The 17,075-nt window shown below is 64.8% G+C and overlaps 2 protein-coding genes across 4 annotated transcripts; one reads left to right on the top strand and one right to left on the bottom strand.

Annotated features, from left to right (window-relative positions):
• Window positions 1–1,685: 1,685 nt before the first annotated feature.
• NFE2 (nuclear factor, erythroid 2) lies at window positions 1,686–7,608 on the bottom strand. 2 transcript variants are annotated; one of them, XM_090052024.1, is made up of 4 exons: window positions 7,470–7,608; window positions 4,880–4,954; window positions 4,050–4,253; window positions 1,686–3,272 (listed from the first exon to the last, which is right to left on the bottom strand). In XM_090052024.1, the coding sequence occupies exons 2-4, from the start codon at window positions 4,928–4,930 to the stop codon at window positions 2,247–2,249; spliced, it is 1,281 nt and encodes a 426-aa protein (XP_089908150.1). In that variant the 5' UTR covers window positions 4,931–4,954; window positions 7,470–7,608; the 3' UTR covers window positions 1,686–2,246. The 2 variants fall into 2 exon arrangements, with proteins under 2 accessions (XP_089908150.1, XP_089908151.1); XM_090052025.1 differs by lacking the exon at window positions 7,470–7,608 and adding an exon at window positions 6,236–6,311.
• A 4,202-nt stretch (window positions 7,609–11,810) lies between these two features.
• On the top strand, window positions 11,811–16,059 carry COPZ1 (coat protein complex I subunit zeta 1). 2 transcript variants are annotated; one of them, XR_016442936.1, is made up of 9 exons: window positions 11,811–11,895; window positions 13,636–13,704; window positions 13,983–14,064; window positions 14,266–14,357; window positions 14,761–14,875; window positions 15,254–15,444; window positions 15,554–15,605; window positions 15,767–15,805; window positions 15,929–16,059. XR_016442936.1 is itself a non-coding variant. In XM_090051591.1 (9 exons), exons 1-9 carry the CDS (start codon window positions 11,878–11,880, stop codon window positions 15,974–15,976), a joined length of 534 nt encoding a protein of 177 aa, XP_089907717.1. In that variant the 5' UTR covers window positions 11,811–11,877; the 3' UTR covers window positions 15,977–16,059. The 2 variants fall into 2 exon arrangements, 1 of the variants encoding a protein (XP_089907717.1); XM_090051591.1 differs by having other exon boundaries at window positions 14,761–14,816; window positions 15,254–15,331.
• The last annotated feature ends 1,016 nt before the right edge of the window (window positions 16,060–17,075 follow it).

The raw sequence follows: 17,075 nt of genomic DNA, 5'->3' as shown, positions 1-17,075 counted from the left end.
GACAGCTAGAGCCTTGTGTACAGATAAGCCAGGGGCAGACGCCCGTAGAGGCAGTGGCTATGAGTGACCGGCGGAGGCAGCCCCTTGCTCTTAGGACTAGCAGGGTTTGTTACTGTGCTGCTAGGTAAGAACAGCTCTTCCTTCCCTCCGCGGGGGTTCGCCACTTTGGCCACAGCTCCCAGACGGATGCCGCGAGCTCCCTGGGTCCTGGGCTGCTCTGCACCCCCCCGGCCCCCTGTGTTAGTCTTGTTGCTGTTCCTTGAGCTGCTTCTTGTTAACAACATGATTAGTGCAGAGTCTGAACCTGAGCCTTCCCATCCCCCTGCCCTGGCCATGCCTTTGGGGCACACTAATTGGCTGCCAGCTAATGAGAGGCTCCTGGGTGGGGGTGGGGGCAAGGGGCTGGTGCTGTGTGTCTGGGACTGTTGATCTAATGCATGCATCTGCTTTTGCAGGAGGTGCTGCCCTACCAACCTAGCTGGAGGACTCCACGCAGCTAGTGGCTGCTTTCCCAGGTGAGCAGGTACTGGGCCTGTTGGCAGGGTAGTGCTGTGGCAGCGGGTGCCATGTGGCTCAGCAGTTGTGGACCTGCCTGTTCCCTGACATCTCCTCTCTTGCAGGTGGCCAGAAACCCAGGCATCCGGGTCCCGTGGCTGCTGTGTAGCTGTGGTTGATCATCCCTATGGGAATAGTTCTTATTTTAAATAAAGTCTTTTTTTAGAAATCCTGTGGCCTGATTCTGTTGCAGGGCTGGGCACTGTGGCAGCCCAGGTGCCTAGCACCAATGGCCCAAGTCTGCTGAGTGCAGCCTTCCTGGGGCCTTTCCCACAAACTGGCAACCCTCTGGGCATCCTGGCTGGCAGCATCTGCCCAGAGCTGTCAGCACCAGGTACAGGCCTGTGCTTCGCAGACCGCCCCTGTCCTCACCACCACCCAGAGGGAGACCTGGCTCCCTGTCTCACACCCCAGCTCTTTTCCCTTCCAGTCTCCGGGTGACCTCCATGGGCGTGAAAACTCGGCTCTGCTTTTCCCAAGATCCTGGTGCATGGCCTGGGACCTGACCTCCTGGCTACGTTGCCCTCTGCAAAGATGCTCCCCTGGCCAGGGGTCAGGGGTAGAGCTTAGGCCCTGGGAGCCAGAGCTGGGAGTCCCGTTCTTTTCACTTAAATTTTTTTTGTGTTCCAAGCCAAATCAAGTCCAAATCCATCAGTGAGGCAAGAACTGTATGTGGTCCTGCAACCCACAGCCATCCCCTGCCCCTACCTGGGGCTTCAAATCTTTCCAAATTACTTGGCAGGCATCCTATGTGCAAGCCTAAGCCTGGAGGCTTGGGGTTTGGATGCCTCTGAGTTTCACTTGCCCTCGGCTGTACAGCTGCAAGAGCAAGCTAGGGCGAAGTCTTCCACTTCCATAAAGTGCGCGTGAAGCTGAGATCTTCGTATGGGCTATGAATGGGGGAGGGTAACTACATGTTCCCTCCATGGCTACTACCCCAGGCCAGGAGAAAGTGATTATCCTGTCCCTCACAGCCCTGCTGACCAGGGGTCTGGCAAGGTGGGAGTAACCAGGAGCCCCATCCATGCTGGAACAGGCCCTAGCCCACCTCCCCCTGCAATGACAGACATGGACGCAGTCACAGTTTTCTGGTGGCCCCTGGCAGGGGCTTTATTCCCAGTTGTGGGACAGTTGCTATTTACAGCAGTGAAAAGCTGTTGGTGCCCCCACCCCATCCTGTGCCCCATGTGCCCCTGCTCCCATTATGCTCTGTCCTCAGTGACCCCCATGTAATCCTCTCCTTGTCACAGCCCCCCCACCCACCCCCAATAGTGCTCAGGGTGGATAAGGCAGCAGGCTGGGGACCCTCCTGCTGCCTGGGCAGGGGGGTGAAGGAGTCAGGGGCCCTCTTAGGTCTCATGTCTGGGGTGCTGCCATGTAATTCCCCCCCAAACTTCATCAGGCCTCTGGGACTTGGAGTGCAGTGCATTAACAGCCCCTCCTGGCCCCCAAGAAGCTCAGCAGTGCAACACATCAATGTGCCCCCAGAGATGCAATGTGTTTAAGCCCCTGTTGGGCCCAGCCTCAGGGGACCCTCGCTATAGCCCATCCATGCTTGATGCCCCCTGCTGTGTCCCCCTTGGCAGGGTGGGGCAGGGGACTGCTGTTTGAGGGGCACCCCACATATGGAGGGGCTACAGCCAGGGGCTGCCCCCGTGAAGGGGCTGCAAGCCTGGGGTGGGGGGACGCCCTCAGTCAGGCCCATCCACCTTGCACCCGCGGGGCACGAGGAGCACAGTGCCATCAGCCGCCAGCTGTAGGCTGTAGTGCTCGGGTGAGTAGGCCTCACCAGCCTCGTCCCGCAGGCGCTGGAAGACCTGGCGGTAGAGCTGGGCCAGCTGACGCCGCAGCGTGCCCAGCGCCTGGTCGGCCTCGTGCCGGTCCTGCAGCAGCCGCTGGCGCTCGCAGTCCAGGCGCTCCAGCTCGTGCTCCAGCTGGGCGATGCCTTCCAGCTTGCGCCGCCGGCAGTTCTGCGCTGCCACCTTGTTCTTGCCGCGGCGCCGGATGTCCCGGATCAGCGCCAGCTGCGGCTCTGACAGCGGATGCCGGGACACCAGCTCATTGAAGTCCTCCACTGGCAGGTTGATGATCTTCTCCGTGGGGATGGGGATGTTCATGGCTAGCGCCCGTCGCTCATCCCGGCTGCCCCCCAGCTCTGCCCGCGGCGTCGCCCGGCCCTTCTCTGGGGGGGGCAGGGGCGGGCAGGAGGGTGCAAAGGGGGGCACACCCTGCAAGCCAGGGTAGGGCAGCCCGTAGTCCACCGGGTACAGCTCAGCATAGTCGGGCCGTGCCTGTCCCAGCTCCAGCCCTTCGGGCTCCCCGGAGTCAGCGTCGCTGTAGTTGAGAGAGAGCCCCGAGTCCGACTCCAGGTCTTCCTGGGCTTTGCAAGGTGGCAGGGGTGCCAGGCCCAGCTCAGGCAGCGCCCCCACCTCTCCAGGCAGCACCTTGCTGGGTAGGTCCATAGCGGAGGAGATTAGCATGCCTGTGTAGCCGTACGAGGGGTCCATAGCAGGCAAGGGCCCCATGCCAAGGCGGGCGCAGGGGGCTGGCATGGTATCCATGTAGGGGCGCTCATAGCCCGGGCAGGGCTGGCCACAGCTGGGCCCCGGGGCATCGCCCAGCGCCGGGCAGGGCCCATAGCCGCCCACCGGTGCCAGCGGGTGCGTGAGGCTGTAGAGCGCGGGGTCATAGGGCAACTCACTCGGGAGGTCCAGGCCCTGCAGGGAGTCAGGAGGGGAGAGATAGCTGGGGAAACTGAGGCATAGGGTGAGCGAGACGTGGCCACATGCAGGTTCAAGGTCAGTGGCAGAGTCGGGAACAGAACCCAGGAGTCCGCACCCCCCCCACAGGTGTGGAGGGGACAGGGCTAGCTGGAAAGGGGTGGGGTTGGCGGGGAAGGGCCCCACGGCTGCGGCAGGTGCCTGTCCTGCGCGATGGCCAGGGCGATACCATCCCCCCTGAGCACAATGGGGCCGATTCACAGCACAGACAGATGCCCCTTTGTGCGCTGGCCCCGCCACCCCCCCGGCCTCCGCCAGACAAGGCTGGTGGGGGGAGCAGGTGAGCAGAGCAGGGAAGATTAAAGAGCCAGCAGCTTGGAGGCCCCCCCTTCTCCCCCACCCTTTGACCCTGCTGGGGAGGGGGCTGTAGCCCCCTCCAGCTCTCCAGGGACGTCACCTGCTACAGCCCCATCTCGGCCACGGGCACCTGGCCACCAGGGGGCAGCATCGCTCCCCGCCCAGCACACCCCACCAGGCTGCAAGGCCAGGAGCCCACAGCTGGGCTCTGGGCCATGCCCACAGCAGACAGTGGCACCTGCCATCCGTGGGCCCAGCAGGAGCTGGCTCCCCCTGCTCTAGAACTGCTCCATTGTCTCCCATCCACATAGTTAACAAGGCCAGCCCTGCTTAGCTTCCAGGCCCAGCCAGGAGCCCAGCAGGGTGCAGGGGAGGGCAATGGGCATCGGCACCTTGAGTGCAGGCAGTGCCACTCACCTGCAGCTCCGCAATGGACAGGATCTCCTGCCAGGCCAGGTCCATGTCGCCCGGCGGCCCATGCTCGCCCCCCAGGGGCCCGGACAGGAGCGGGGCCCGGGCCCGGCTCTGCTGTGGGGGGCAGGGGGGCATCTTGCCGGGCCAGGGCCTGCCCAGCGGTGGCTCCAGCAGCGTCGCCCCAAAGCCAGCCGTGGCAGCGAAAATCTGTGGCACAGAGAGAGCAAGGGTTGGAGAGGCCACTCGGCCTCCCTGCCCCCTGACTGGGGCAGGCAGCATCTACCTGAGCCATCCCCTCTCCTGATTGGTAGAAAAAGGATCTACCTAAGCCATCTTGCCTGCTGACTGGTGGAAGGAGGATCTACCTGAGCCATCCTGCCCACTGATTGGTGGAGGCAGGATCTACCTAAGCCATCTCCTCTCATGATAGAGGCAGGATCTACATGAGCCATCCCATCCCCAGATTGGTGGAAGAAGGATCTATGTGAGTCATCCTGCCTGCTAATTGGTGAAAGAAGAATCTCCCTAAGCCATCCTGCCCTTTGACTGGTGGGAGAAGGATTTACCTGAGCCAACCCAGCAGCTAATAAGAGAAGACAAACAGATCCATCCCCTCTCTACCACTCGCTGGTTGGTGAGGGTCAGACCCTACCTGAGCCATGCTGCTGGCTGATTGGTACCCAGAGAGGCCACCCCAGCCTCCCTGCGTGCTGATTGTTGCCCTGCCCCCAGCCATAGGGTGCCACCCAAGGTCCCCCCACCTCACCCTGGCCCCCCCCACCCCGGCCACCCCCTCCCTGCACCCACGTGGGGAGCCCCCTGATCCCCCTCACCTCGGCGCCAGCCGGGTCCCTTTGCAGCCACCCGTCGGCAGAATCAGACATTCATGAGGCCACACCGGGCAGCGTCTGCAGCACACGATAGGCCCTTATCAGCCCTGCCGGCCCCACTGCATGCCTGCCCCCCCATCACACACACACCCCCACCCTAGGGACGGAGCCAAACACTGGGGTTGGGGAGCAGATATGGGTCAGGATGCCTGGATTCTGCCCCCCACCATGGCCCAAGCGAAGCATTGTGCCTCGGTTTCCCCTCCCGGTGCAAACTGAGGCAGTGGAAGACAAGGAGCAAGGCTGGAGGAGGGGTCTCCTGGTGCCCCCTACCATCCACAGCCCTGCACCAGCTCCTGGGAGCCAATGCACAGTTGCACAAGAGCGGATGGTGCCAGGAAGATGCAGAAACTGCCCCCTACCCACTCCAGGGGATCTTTCCCCACCCCCTAGCTCTGCCCACTAGGCCACACGTGGGACTGAGCCCCCCCCACCCCCTTGCTCCTAGTCCCACCCCCACCCATGTGCATGAAATTGGGGGGCCCTGGGCATGACTCCCCCACCCTATCTGACCCTGAAATACCTCCCCTGCCCACATGACACCCCCTGCTGGTGCCCCCATGCCACACAGCTTGATCCGGCTCCCCCTGAAGACTCCCAGTCTGACCCAGGGCTGATCCACTGGGAGCACTGGTGGGTGGGAACCTCGATTCCCTCCCCCCGCCTGACCTGGAGCCAAGCTGCCCTGGCACGAAGACCCCGCCGTGGGCACCGCGAGGCCTAGGGGCAGCGCAGCGGGGCTGGGAGCCCGGACTCCTGGGTTTCTACCCTCCGGCACCAGGAAATGTGGTGCCCAAGGGGTTAAACCCCCCCGCCCCACCCGTAGGCCGTTAGGGCCCCCGCCCGCCGGGCTTCCCGCTCCCCTTTCGACACCACGATTGCCCAAGGCCCCAGGGCTTGCACAAGACACAACAGACGCCCCGCAGTGCCCAGCTAGGACCCCCCCCCCCCAGCATCAGTGCTGCCCAGTGGTTAGGACGCCTGATTCCCTGGGGAGGCTGGCTCCATCCTGCTCTGTGCCTCAGTTTCCCCACCTGTAGTGTGGGGCCACTGCTGCGCCGAGGGGGATGGTATTGGTGCAGTTGCAGGGTGGGGGTCAGAGATCTCCCTACCCTGCTGCTGCCCCCCAGCCAGGGTCTCTTTCCTCCTCCGCATCCCCTGGTTGGGGAACCGGAGTTGCTCCGCCCATAGGATTCCCCTTCACCCCTAGGTGATCCCTTTGCTCTCTGGGATCGGGGACCAGGGGGATGCCAGTGGGGCTGGACTTCTAGGTCCCTCTGCCACCCCCCCACTACGCACCTCTCTAAGCCCAGCCGCAGCGCGAGGAGGATCCCCACTGGCTGGCCACGGTACGGGGCCCAGGACATGCAGCGGAGCCAGGGCTAGGGGGCAGGGCCATGGGCCCGGATGTGCCCTCCCGTGGGGCCGAGGCCAGGCCAGGCTGGGGCTGGGGGGCCCCGGGGAGCGTTTCCCCTCCTGCTTCCCGCTGTTACCAGCCGGAGGCAATGCAGCTGCAGCCGAACCGCAGAGATAGCACAGCTCCCCCACACCTCCCTGCGGGGCCTTATCAGCCCCTGGCATGGCCCAGACCTGCCCCCGGCTCTGCCCCACCCCGCTGTGGCACCCAGGCCCTGATACACCCTGTCTCAGCTGCACTGCCCCCACAACCAGCTGCATTTGGGCCCTGGGGTTGCTGGGGTGGGGGAGGCATCTAGATGGGGCTGGGGAATCGCTGTGTGGGGTCTAGGACACATGGCAGTGCCATCTCTGCCAGCCAGCAGGGGGTGGTGACATGTGAAACCCACCCCACCTGTTTTGTGGTCCCCGGGCCAGGCCAGGAGGACGTGCAGGGAGCCCTCCAGCAAGGCCTGGAGGAGACTCACCAGGTAGTACGGGGTCTAGGAAACACGGGACAGGGTGCAGTGCCTGTGCAGAGGCACGTGCTTGCACATGGATGCAGGCTTGCACATGCACACACCAGCCTGCCCACAATGGGACAAAGTCGCCTCTGGGCTAGGGGGGGCCCAGAACGCGGTGGCTTTGCCAGCCCGGGTGCGTGTGCATGCTTGTGCATACATGTGCATGAACGTGCACACGTATCGTGCCTACTGTGCATGTGCAAAGTCTCCCTGCCACAACTCCCCTCCCCTCCAGGAAGAGCCAGCCCACCCCAGCCCTGATACCCCCAGAGTCGGTGGTGTGCAAGACCCGTAACCAGCCCCCGCTCCCCTGGCACACACGCACCTGCTGCCCCACGCCCCCACCCCTGCCCTGGACTCCTGGGTACCCAGCACTCGGTGTCCCCCAGACATGCCTGGAGAGCCCCAGCCAGACCTCTCTGCACCCAGGGAGCTGAGGGGAGGAGGGACAGGGAATGGACCCAGGTGCCCAGGGGGGTTGATCTGGGGCCCAACTGGAGGTGGGGGGCCTGGAGCAGCCCCGGTGCCCGCCCCCAGCCCACGGCTCTCAGGTTCCCATACCGGCCGCGGCATCGGGCAGAACAAAGTCCTCATTGAGAAGCCGCAGGTCTTACCTGCTGGAGTCCCGGGGACGCAGGCACGAAGCCTGGGGGCTCAGGGCACCCCCATGGCGCAGGCGGCAGGGCCGTGGCCGTGGCAGCCGTGGCTCTGTGCCGGCCCCAGGCGGGCGGCGGTTACATAAGCCGGGGCCGCAGCCCAACGCCTCCCCTGCTTGTGGCCACACAGGCACCGGCAGCCGCCCCCCTCCACCCTCCCGGCCCTACGGTGGAGGCCTCACAGCAGGGAAACGTGAGCCTGAGGGACACGCATGCCCATGCATGCGGCACATGATGGGCAACACATGCACGACACTTCCTCTGTGCGCACACACACGGAGCACACAGTGCCCTGCATGCACTCACGCACAGCAGTGTGTGCTGCACTCAGTCAGCCCCCACAGAAATGCGCACACCACACATGGGGCCACACGTGTGCACAAACACACAGCAACACGCGCATGGAGACACTTCAACATGACGCACGGGGCCACGTGCACACGGAACAACACATGCAATGCACACAGCAGTATCTCCCGCACACACATACTCTCACACATGCGTATGCTTACTGACATGCTCTGAGCCCAGGGGGCTCAGGCCCAATGCACAACATATGTGGATGTGCACGCGTGCCTGGTGCACAGCCACGCATGGCTGCTCCAGAAGGCACGCGCGGCGGCACAACATCGACTCACACAGGGAGTCCCCGACAACATGGGGATATGTGTGTGACAAGGGGACCCCTGCAGAAGCACTGCACCAACGTGGCAACACACATATGCACACGGACAGGGCTTCACGCAGCGATCCACAAACACTAAGGCAGTGAGACTTGTGCAAACACACACACATATGGCGCCAAGCTGGCTCCGAGTCTCCTGGGCCAACTGCAGCACAAAGCTAAGCGTCTCCTCCATCCCATTGCCCGCCCAGAGACTCCCCAAATCACCACACGTGTGTGTGCATGTGTGTACATTGAACAGGCTGCATGTGTGCCCCCCAGGGGGCAGCATCTGGGGATGGGAGGGTATGAGGGGGGCACTGGAGGCTGCGCCATTTATGGGAGGATCCCACCCCCACTGTGGGAGCCAGCCAACAAGCAGGGAAACTGAGGCATGTAGAGGGGACAGCCCAGGCCAGGGTCACAGCAGGAGACCAAGAAAGAAACCCCAGGCACCCCGGCTCCCAGCCCTACCCAGGACCCCCTGCTCGCCTTTCAAAACTGAATGCAGAACCCAGGAGTCCGCAACAGTGGTGGCCCTGTCCTGCCCCAGCCTGCTCCGTGCCTCAGTTTCCCCATGGGGGCGGGGCAGGGTGTGGGCTGGCAGGGTCATGGCTTGGCACTGCCCCTCCAACCACCCCCTGCCCCAGATTCAGGGCCTCTTGGTGCATGCAGCCCATAAGCATGGGCACACGTGTGCCCAGCACACTGCAGAGCTGGGATGCAACCCAGGCGTCCCGGCTTTGAAGAGGGGACCCTGAAGCTGCCCCACAGCAGTGGGCGGGGGGAGACCTGGGGCAGGAGGGACCATGCCTGGGCGCTTTCCCCACCCCCGCCAGCAGCAACAAAAGCCCCTTTACGGGCCTTAAACGTACAGGCCCAGCCCCAAGTTGTGCCGGGAACACACGTTGGGAGCAGGGTCGGCACACGCCTATGACACATCACGCATGGGGAAGCTGGGTTGGGGCACACCTAGAGCACACCAGGAACACAGGGGCCTCACACACCTGTGACACGCCACTCCCAGAACACTGGCTTCTCATGTACCCACAGCACACGCAACACGGGAGTGCAGCTCAGCACATACATGGGCACGTCAGGGCCATACACGTCTGCAACACGCACCACACGCTTAGCGTGTGCCTGCCCCATGCTCAGCATGTGCCTGCCCCACGCTCAGCCAGTCTCCTGCCTGGCAAACGAGGGCAAATCTGTGCCAGTTGCTGCAGGGAGGCACAAAATACACTAGCGGCACGTGGCCACATGTCTGCAGCTCTGGCCACGGGGTCACACTGAGCTGCAGCAGGACCCAGCCCTGTGCTCTGACTTATGATGGCACTGAGAGCACATGCATGTTGCATGCACAGGCCATGCATGTGGCAGGCGACACGGGTGGGCATGGTCTCTCCTGTGCCCCCGGGGCTCCTGGGCCAGGCTCCAGCTGGTGGCCCCCCCCCACCCCTTGCCCCACGGCCGTTACTGTGGTTTCCCACCCACCTCCGGCGCCTGGTGCCAGATGGACCATTTATAACCAGCACCCAGCGCCCCCCCGCCCGCCTGGCCATGCTGGGCTCTGGCAGGGCTGGAGGTGCAGCCTGAGCTGGGCCCCCGGCACTGCAAGCGCCCCTGGTGTTGTGTGTGGCGAAGCAGCCACCTGCCCACCCCAGAGGTGGCTGCATTCCCAGGCCTGGGAGGCACTGATCCTGGCAGAGCTCCTCACCAGGGCATGGTGCGGGGAGGGCAGCCCAGCTGAGAGCAGAGCCCACTGCCCTGGAGCCAGGCTGTTATGGGGGAAAGGGGGGGCTGGGCAGGCAGGGGCCGCCGGCTTATCAGCACTGCACAGCGGATCCGCCCAGCAGCTTCCTCTGCAACCGGCGGGGCCTCGGGCGCTTCCCCCGGCCCCAGCACTTCCCTGCCGAGGAACCCAGGCGTCCGGGCCCCCCCCCTCCTAACCCACTCAACCCCACTCCCTGCCCTGAGCTGGGGAAAGAAGCCAGCCCCACTGGGCTAGGACCCAGGTGTCCTCCACCAAGTCCCTGCTCTACCTGCTGGTCCTAGCTGCCCTCCCCCAGACCCCGAGTTTCCCCCTGGCTCGTGCCCACCCGCCACAGGGCCCGGGGAGTTACACACACGTGTGCAGATGCACTAGTGCCAGGTGGGGGGCTCCAAGTGCCTCCAGGTGCCCAGCAACAGGCAACAGAAGGCAGCAGATGTCAGCTCTGCCCAGGGTAGGGCTCACAGGGGGGCTCTTGCCCATCTACCCCCCACCCCGTCCACTTGACTGTGGCTCAGCCCAGGACAGAGCTGGGGTTGTGCAATGGGACACTCCCCGCCTGCACATTGTGCAATGCAGAGGACTCACCCCTGGAAGCCCCTCCTCCCCCGCCGCCCTGCCCCGGCCTGGTGCAGCAACTTCCTCTTTCCAGGAACCTGGGGCTGCCCATGGGCATCTGCCTGCAGGCGCTGGGGTGAGTTCCAGGCAGGGGCTGGGGGGCTCTGGACAGTGTGGCCAGACCCACCTACCCAACCCAGAGAGTCGGAGGGCTGGGCTGCCTGGAAGGAGGGAGGGTGCAGGCCTGTGTGCATGCCCCCTGCGCCCATGCGTGGCTGTGTGTGTGTGTATAACCAAGCGTGTTGGAGGGCATCTGTGTGCATGTGTATGCCAGTGCTCATGCATGCCTGTGTTTACACGCAGGCAGCCCCGACCTCTTTGCCAGAAGCCTAGGAGCTGATCTGCCCTTAACAAGGGGGGCAGCGGCTTGGCAGGCGTGTGAGCAGGCATGCACGTCTGAGTCTGGCGTGAGTGTACGTGTTGCATGTGCATGCCCACGCACAGATGTGCACGTGCCAGGGGAGGAAAGCAGACAGCTTGGCCCCTCCACAAGCCGTGAGAGCTGGTTTGGGGGGAACGCAAGTCCCCGGGACAGGACACGCGTGTGCATGACGTGTGCACGGGGGTTGGAATACCTACGTGCTGGGTCCTTCCCTGGTCCCAGCACAACAGTGGCAGCAGGGGACCCGTTTGTGTCAGAGCCAGGTTCCCCCGGATCCCATGTCCTGAGAAGTCATGAGCCCAGAGGTCAAGGGTCATAGATCAACGTCCCACCCCAGGGTCATGACCCCAGAAAGGGTCACGCATCAACTGCACCCCACATTGGGGTTGTGACCCAGAGGTCAAGGCTCATAGGTCAACAGCAGCCCACAACAGAACCATGACCCCAGAAAGGGCCACCAATCAATTGCACCCCACGTCAAGGTCATGACCCGGAGGTCAAAAGTCATAGGCCAACTCCAGCAGATCTCCGGACCATAACCCCAGTTGACCTGGCTGCAGCCCCCAAACGCACTCGAGGCCAGCCGCACTTCCGGTCACGTGATGCAAATCCTCCACCAATCCCAGCCCAGGTCTTGCAAAGAAGATGTCATCGCTTCCCCAGTTGCCGTAGGAACTGTCCCGCCCTTCGCGAGGAGGAGCGAAGCCCGCGAGCGACAGTAGTGTCGCCCAATCCTCGCCGCAGTGGAGGGCCGGGGTCCGCCTATTCATTGAAGCGCTGCTTCTGGTTGGCTAGAAGGAGAAAGAGGGCTAGCCAATGAGCAGGGAGGGTGCGGGCGGAGGCGGGGCGTGGAGCCGGGATTGGCAGGCGAACAGCCAATGGCCTGCGGCGTGTGCTCCTGCTCCACGTCGGCAGCGGGGAGCGCAAGATGGAGGCGTTGGTGCTGGTAGGAGCGGGTTCAGCCGGGCCCTACCACCGCCGCGGGGGGGGTGGGCCGTACCATTGGGGCTGGGGTGGGCCTGCAGGACCTTACCACTGGGGGCAGAGAGTGGGGCAGTGGGCCTTGCCGTGGGGAAAAGTGGGGCTTGGGCCCTACCATTAGAGGCCAAGGGGTGGGCTACCACTGGGGAGCAGGGAGGGGTAGCTGGACCCTACCATTGGGGGGTAGGGGGGTCTGGGCTCACGATTAGGGGATGGGGGGGTCTAGGCTCTACTACTGGGGCATGGGGGGAGCTGGGCCGTACCATTGTGGAGTAGAGGGATCTGGGCCCTACCATTGGGAGCCAGGAGTAGGGCTGGGCCCTACCATTAGTGGATGGGGGGGTCTTAGCCCTACTGTTGGGGGGCAGGGGAAGCTGGGCCCTACCATTGGGGGATGAGGGGGGGAAACAGCCTTACCATGATGGGGCTGGGTCCTACCATGGGAGGCGAGGGGGGGCTGGGCCCTACCATTAGGCTACACTTAGTGCCAGTGCCAGGCGAGGCGCATGGGCGCTGCCCCAGACCTAGGACTTGCCCCCCACCCCCTTGCCAGTGCCCAGCGTAGCAAAGGCTGGGGCCTGTAGGGGCAGGAGATGGGGCAGCTTGCCGTTCACTCTGAACCCTACTGACACACCTCGCACCCTGCCGCGCTGCTGACGGCTGCAGCTGCTCCCGGGCCCCGTCCCCCTCTCCCTGCAACTGGAAAGGCCCCGAGCAAGCCCCGCCGGCTGCTCTGGCGTCCTGCCGGCGCCTGGTGCTGCACAGGGCGCCGCGTGCTGCAGGGCGGGCGGCCTGCTCCATCGGTCCCGGGGGCCCGGTCCCTGGCTGCGGGCAGACGGACGGGCTGTCAGGGGTAGGGCTGGGGGTCTGAGCAGGGCGGGGGCCGGGGGGCTGCCCTGGGGGCGGCTGGTGGCCTTTGAGGCGGAGTTCTGTCATACACTCGGACTGTGCTACCTGGGGTCAGTGCATCACAGAACTTTGTCTCGAGCGTCCGGATCCGTCGGTGCTCCTGCGACCCCCGGCCCAGCCCTGGCGCCCGCTGGCAGTCACCCCCGGCCCACCCTGCCCCAGGGACCAGCGCTTCAGTACCCGTGCCCCCCACTCTGCGTTTGCCTGGAGACCTGAGCAATGCATGCAGGGGGGCGGCTGATGGGAGGGGGTGGGCAGGGCTTGGCATGGACCCACTGGCACTTGCCCCGTGTCACCCTCTGACAGCTGGTACGGGGTGGGGGGGACTGGGGTGTTCTGTGGAAGCCACCAGTGTGTGGGGGGGGACAAATCCCCATGGGGCCCTGTCCGTGTTGGGGCCAGCCTCCCATCAGGCCTTGCTGGGGGGTAGTGGGCTGGGCTGAGGGCAGCACCCACTGGCACCTCCCGGGCATCAGATGTTGTGCCAGCCTCCGTTGGAGGAGGGGGCTGACAGCAGGGGGCACCTACCCCAAGGGCTTGGTAGCGGGTAGAGCCCAGGCTTGGTTGCCCCTCAGCTCCTTAGGGAGGGCGGGCACATGGGGCAGGTGGGTGAGAGCTGCCCTGGTGGCATCGGTGCCCTCTGTTTCTCCCCAGTGCAGTGCACGGCTCCGTGGCTGGTGTGAGCCCCCCCCAAGCCTAGTGCCGGGGCCTGGACCTGCCTGGGCAGCCCCAAGGAGATGGGGGGCACCTGCTGGGTGGGGGCAAGGCTGATGCTGATGGTGCCGTGTCCCCACAGGACCCGTCGCTGTACACGGTGAAGGCCATCCTCATCCTGGACAATGATGGCGACCGGCTCTTTGCCAAGGTGAGCGTGGGGCGGCTGTGTCAGGGACTGAGGGATGGTGCCTAAGGGTGGGGGAGGGGGACTGCACCTAGGACCTGGGTCCTTTGCAGGGCAGAGGCTGCTGTGCCCACTTGGGGGAGGGAAGTTCAGTGCCCACGGCCTCCCCGGCAGCCCCAGCAATAGCAGGTGCTCCTGGCCCTTGGGCTCCGGCCCAAAGGCAGATGCGGGGTGCTCCAGTGGGCCGGGCTGTGCTGGGTGGGTGCAGTGCCAGGCTGACGCTGGTGCCCCCTCTCCCCCAGTACTACGATGACACCTACCCCAGCGTCAAGGAGCAGAAGGCCTTCGAGAAGAACATCTTCAACAAGACCCACCGGACAGACAGTACGGCCTGGCAGAGGGCACCGCTGGGGGTGGGGGCGGGAGGGGGCACTGGAGGGCACTGCCAAGGGCTGGTGCCTGGCAGCAGAGGGGGCTGGGGGTGACCAGGGCCCCTGGCCTGTGCCCTGCCTGCCCCCCCCCAGCCAGGCCCACTGAGGGGGGGGTCTGCAGGCGGCGTCTGACCCCATTTCACCAACCGCCCAGGCGAGATCGCGCTGCTCGAGGGCCTCACTGTGGTCTACAAGAGCAGCATCGACCTCTACTTCTATGTCATCGGCAGCTCCCATGAGAACGAGGTGAGGGCAGGGGGCAGGGCCTGGGGCAGAGCTGGGTCAGGCAGGGGTGGGACTGGGCAGGGGGCAAGGAAAAAGGGAGTGAGTGGGCACTAGGGGCAGGGCTAGGTGTGGGTGGGACCTGGGGTGGGTTGATATGGGGCAGGGGCAACTATGTGGGGGTCATGGGGGGGCAGTCCTGGTGCTGCCCTGGTATTGTGTGGGGGGCAGAGGAGAGCATCAGGGCTGGCGGGCAACACGGGCCTGGCTTGGGTGTGGGGGCTGAGTGCGGGGCCCAGCTTGGCCTGGCCTGGGGGTGCTCTCTGGGCAGGCTGGCGCGTTGTAGGAGGGGGAGCCTGCAGGCAGATGGGGGAGAGGGGGTGTCTGGACAGTGCCACCCTGTGACCCATGTGTCCTGTGCCCACAGCTGATGCTTATGGCTGTACTGACCTGCCTCTTCGACTCACTTAGCCAGATGCTGAGGTGGGATTCGGCAGTCCCTGGCAGTTCCAGGCAGGGTGGCGGGTCCCTGGCAGTGCCAGGTGGGGACAGAGGTGGGGGGTCTAGGCACTGCCACATGGGGTGGGGGGGTCATGCCATTGGCTGGGCGGGTGCAGAGCCCTGATGCCAGGGGCAGCTGGGATGCAAAGCTGGCCATCGGGTGCCAGGCTCGGCCCCACTGGGGATAGGACTCCTGGGTCCAGCTCCACCCCTGCTCCCCACACCATTGCTGCCCCCAGCCTGGAAGTAGCAGGGTCCTGTCGGTGGCGGGGCTAGTGCCCGCGCTCCTGGGGGAGCTGGGCTGGGGGCTTCTGAAACCTGGCAGGCACCACCTGGGGCAGGTGAGAGGGCCAGGGCAGGCTGCCGAAGGCCCCATGGTGCCCCCCTCCCTGCCCCTCTGAGCATCTGTGGGTCCCCAGGAAGAACGTGGAGAAGCGGGCACTGCTGGAGAACATGGAGGGGCTCTTCCTGGCTGTGGATGAGATCGTGGACGGTGGGTGAGTGCTGGTGCCCCCCAACCCGTCCCACCCCTGTGGCTCAAGAGACCTGGGGCTGCTGTGGGATGCCCATCGGTACCCGACCACCGTGATCTCAGCTGCCAGGTGCCCATGTGCGTGGCCGTGCTCAGGGGTGGCACCATATGGGACACCCAACCCCCCACCTTGTGCCAGGCCGGACAGTGCAGGGTTGACCAGCTGTGTCCTCTTCCACCTCCACAGGGTCATACTGGAGAGCGACCCCCAGCAGGTGGTTCATCGTGTGGCTGTGCGGGTGAGTAAGGGGTAGGGGCCACCAGCACTGTCCCTGGGTCCCATCCTCAGCACATGGCAGCAATGCCCCCTGGTGGGCATGGAGCAAGGGGGCAGGACCTGGCTGCTTGTTGAGGGTGGGTAGTGCCCATGGCAGGCGCTGATGCCCTGTGTCTGCTGTAGGGTGACGACGTGCCCCTCACGGAGCAGACAGTCTCTCAGGTACGTGCCTGGTGCCAGAGGGAGGGAGGGGGTTTCCCCTGCAGGCCCCTGAGCCCCGGCAATGCCTGGGGCTGGGGCTGGGCCTAGTGCCCCCCCCCGCTAACCTCTGCTCTCTGCCGCCAGGTGCTGCAGTCGGCGAAGGAGCAGATCAAGTGGTCCCTGCTGCGATAGGGGGGGCTTGGTGCCCCCTGTGCCCATCTACTGTGTCCCCTGCCCCCCCGCACTGATCGCGCCAACATGCCGCCTCGCTCCAACCCGCCTCTGGCTTGTTACTGACCTCCCCCCCGCCTCCCCCCGGGAGGCCTGTGCCGCTGCTTGGGTGTGGGGTGAATGGGGCAATGGGGCCAGCGCTGTGCCCAGCTGGAGAGGGTCTGCCCACCTCCACCCCCCCAGGCTGGCACAGGGCTGGAATGCCCCCTGCCCCCGCCACACACATCAGGCCCAAGATGCTGTTCCGTGGGCTCAGGCCCCTCCCCACCTCCCCACAGGTCTGGCCTGGACTGGATCTGGGCACAGTGCCCGCAGCACAGAAAGAGGAATCAGGGCAGGATGAGAGTGCCCACAGCTCATCACGTTGGGCACCAGCACATTGACTCACTGGTGCACACATGCACCTTTGCACGCACATGCACATGCGGTTTCACACACATGGGCACAGTTGTGTGCTGGCACACGCTTGTACGTGCAGGGATTTTGTAGCTGTGCAGAGTCAGCCCTTTGTTCACATGCACCTGCATGCACGCATACGCACATCTTTTACCATGGGAGGTTGCTACACAGCTGCATCTTGTGCCCCCAAGGTTGCCTCTGGCAGACTTTCCGAGAATCTGGGAGAAGCTCACAAGTGTGGGGGCTGCAGGTTGGGAGTGAGGGGCATGGGCAGGGGGCTGCGGGTTGGGAGTGAGGGGCCCTGGGAGGACTGCAGGGGGGGTGCAGAGCACTGCAGATCGGGAGTGAGGGGCACCAGCAAGGGACTGTGGGTGGGGAGTGAGGGGCACTGGCAAGGATGTTGGAGCAGGGTGCTGTGGGTCGGGAGTGAGGGGCACTGGCCAGGTTTGGGGGGCAGGAGTGAGGGTCACCAGTGGAGATGGGGTGGGGGGCAGGGGGCTGCAGTTTGGGAGCAAGGTGCACCGACCAGCCTGAAGAAGTGGGGGTCACGGGTTCAGGACTCCTGCTGGCGGGGCACTTCTCAGCTGCTCCTTGCCCTCCCAGCCCAGCTGGTTCCCAGTGGGGGGGTGGGAAAGGCCGTGATTGGGGGGGGGGGGGGGGG

Source organism: Crocodylus siamensis, chromosome 6 (assembly GCF_052110815.1).
Source record: "Crocodylus siamensis isolate JL-2025a chromosome 6, ASM5211081v1, whole genome shotgun sequence".
NCBI classification, from domain to species: domain Eukaryota; kingdom Metazoa; phylum Chordata; order Crocodylia; family Crocodylidae; genus Crocodylus; species Crocodylus siamensis.
This window is presented reverse-complemented; position numbering and strand designations above follow the sequence as displayed.

Coding starts and splice junctions, on each gene's coding strand:
- NFE2 (XM_090052024.1), bottom strand. CDS start 4,930: ATGTCTGATTCTGCCGACGGGTGGCTGCAAAGGGACCCGGCTGGCGCC. Junction 4,254..4,879: donor GGGACCCGGCTGGCGCCGAG/GTGAGGGGGATC, acceptor TCTGTGCCACAG/ATTTTCGCTGCCACGGCTGG. Junction 3,273..4,049: donor TGTCCATTGCGGAGCTGCAG/GTGAGTGGCACT, acceptor GACTCCCTGCAG/GGCCTGGACCTCCCGAGTGA.
- COPZ1 (XM_090051591.1), top strand. Junction 14,358..14,760: donor GCAGCTCCCATGAGAACGAG/GTGAGGGCAGGG, acceptor CTGTGCCCACAG/CTGATGCTTATGGCTGTACT. Junction 15,332..15,553: donor GATGAGATCGTGGACGGTGG/GTGAGTGCTGGT, acceptor CCACCTCCACAG/GGTCATACTGGAGAGCGACC.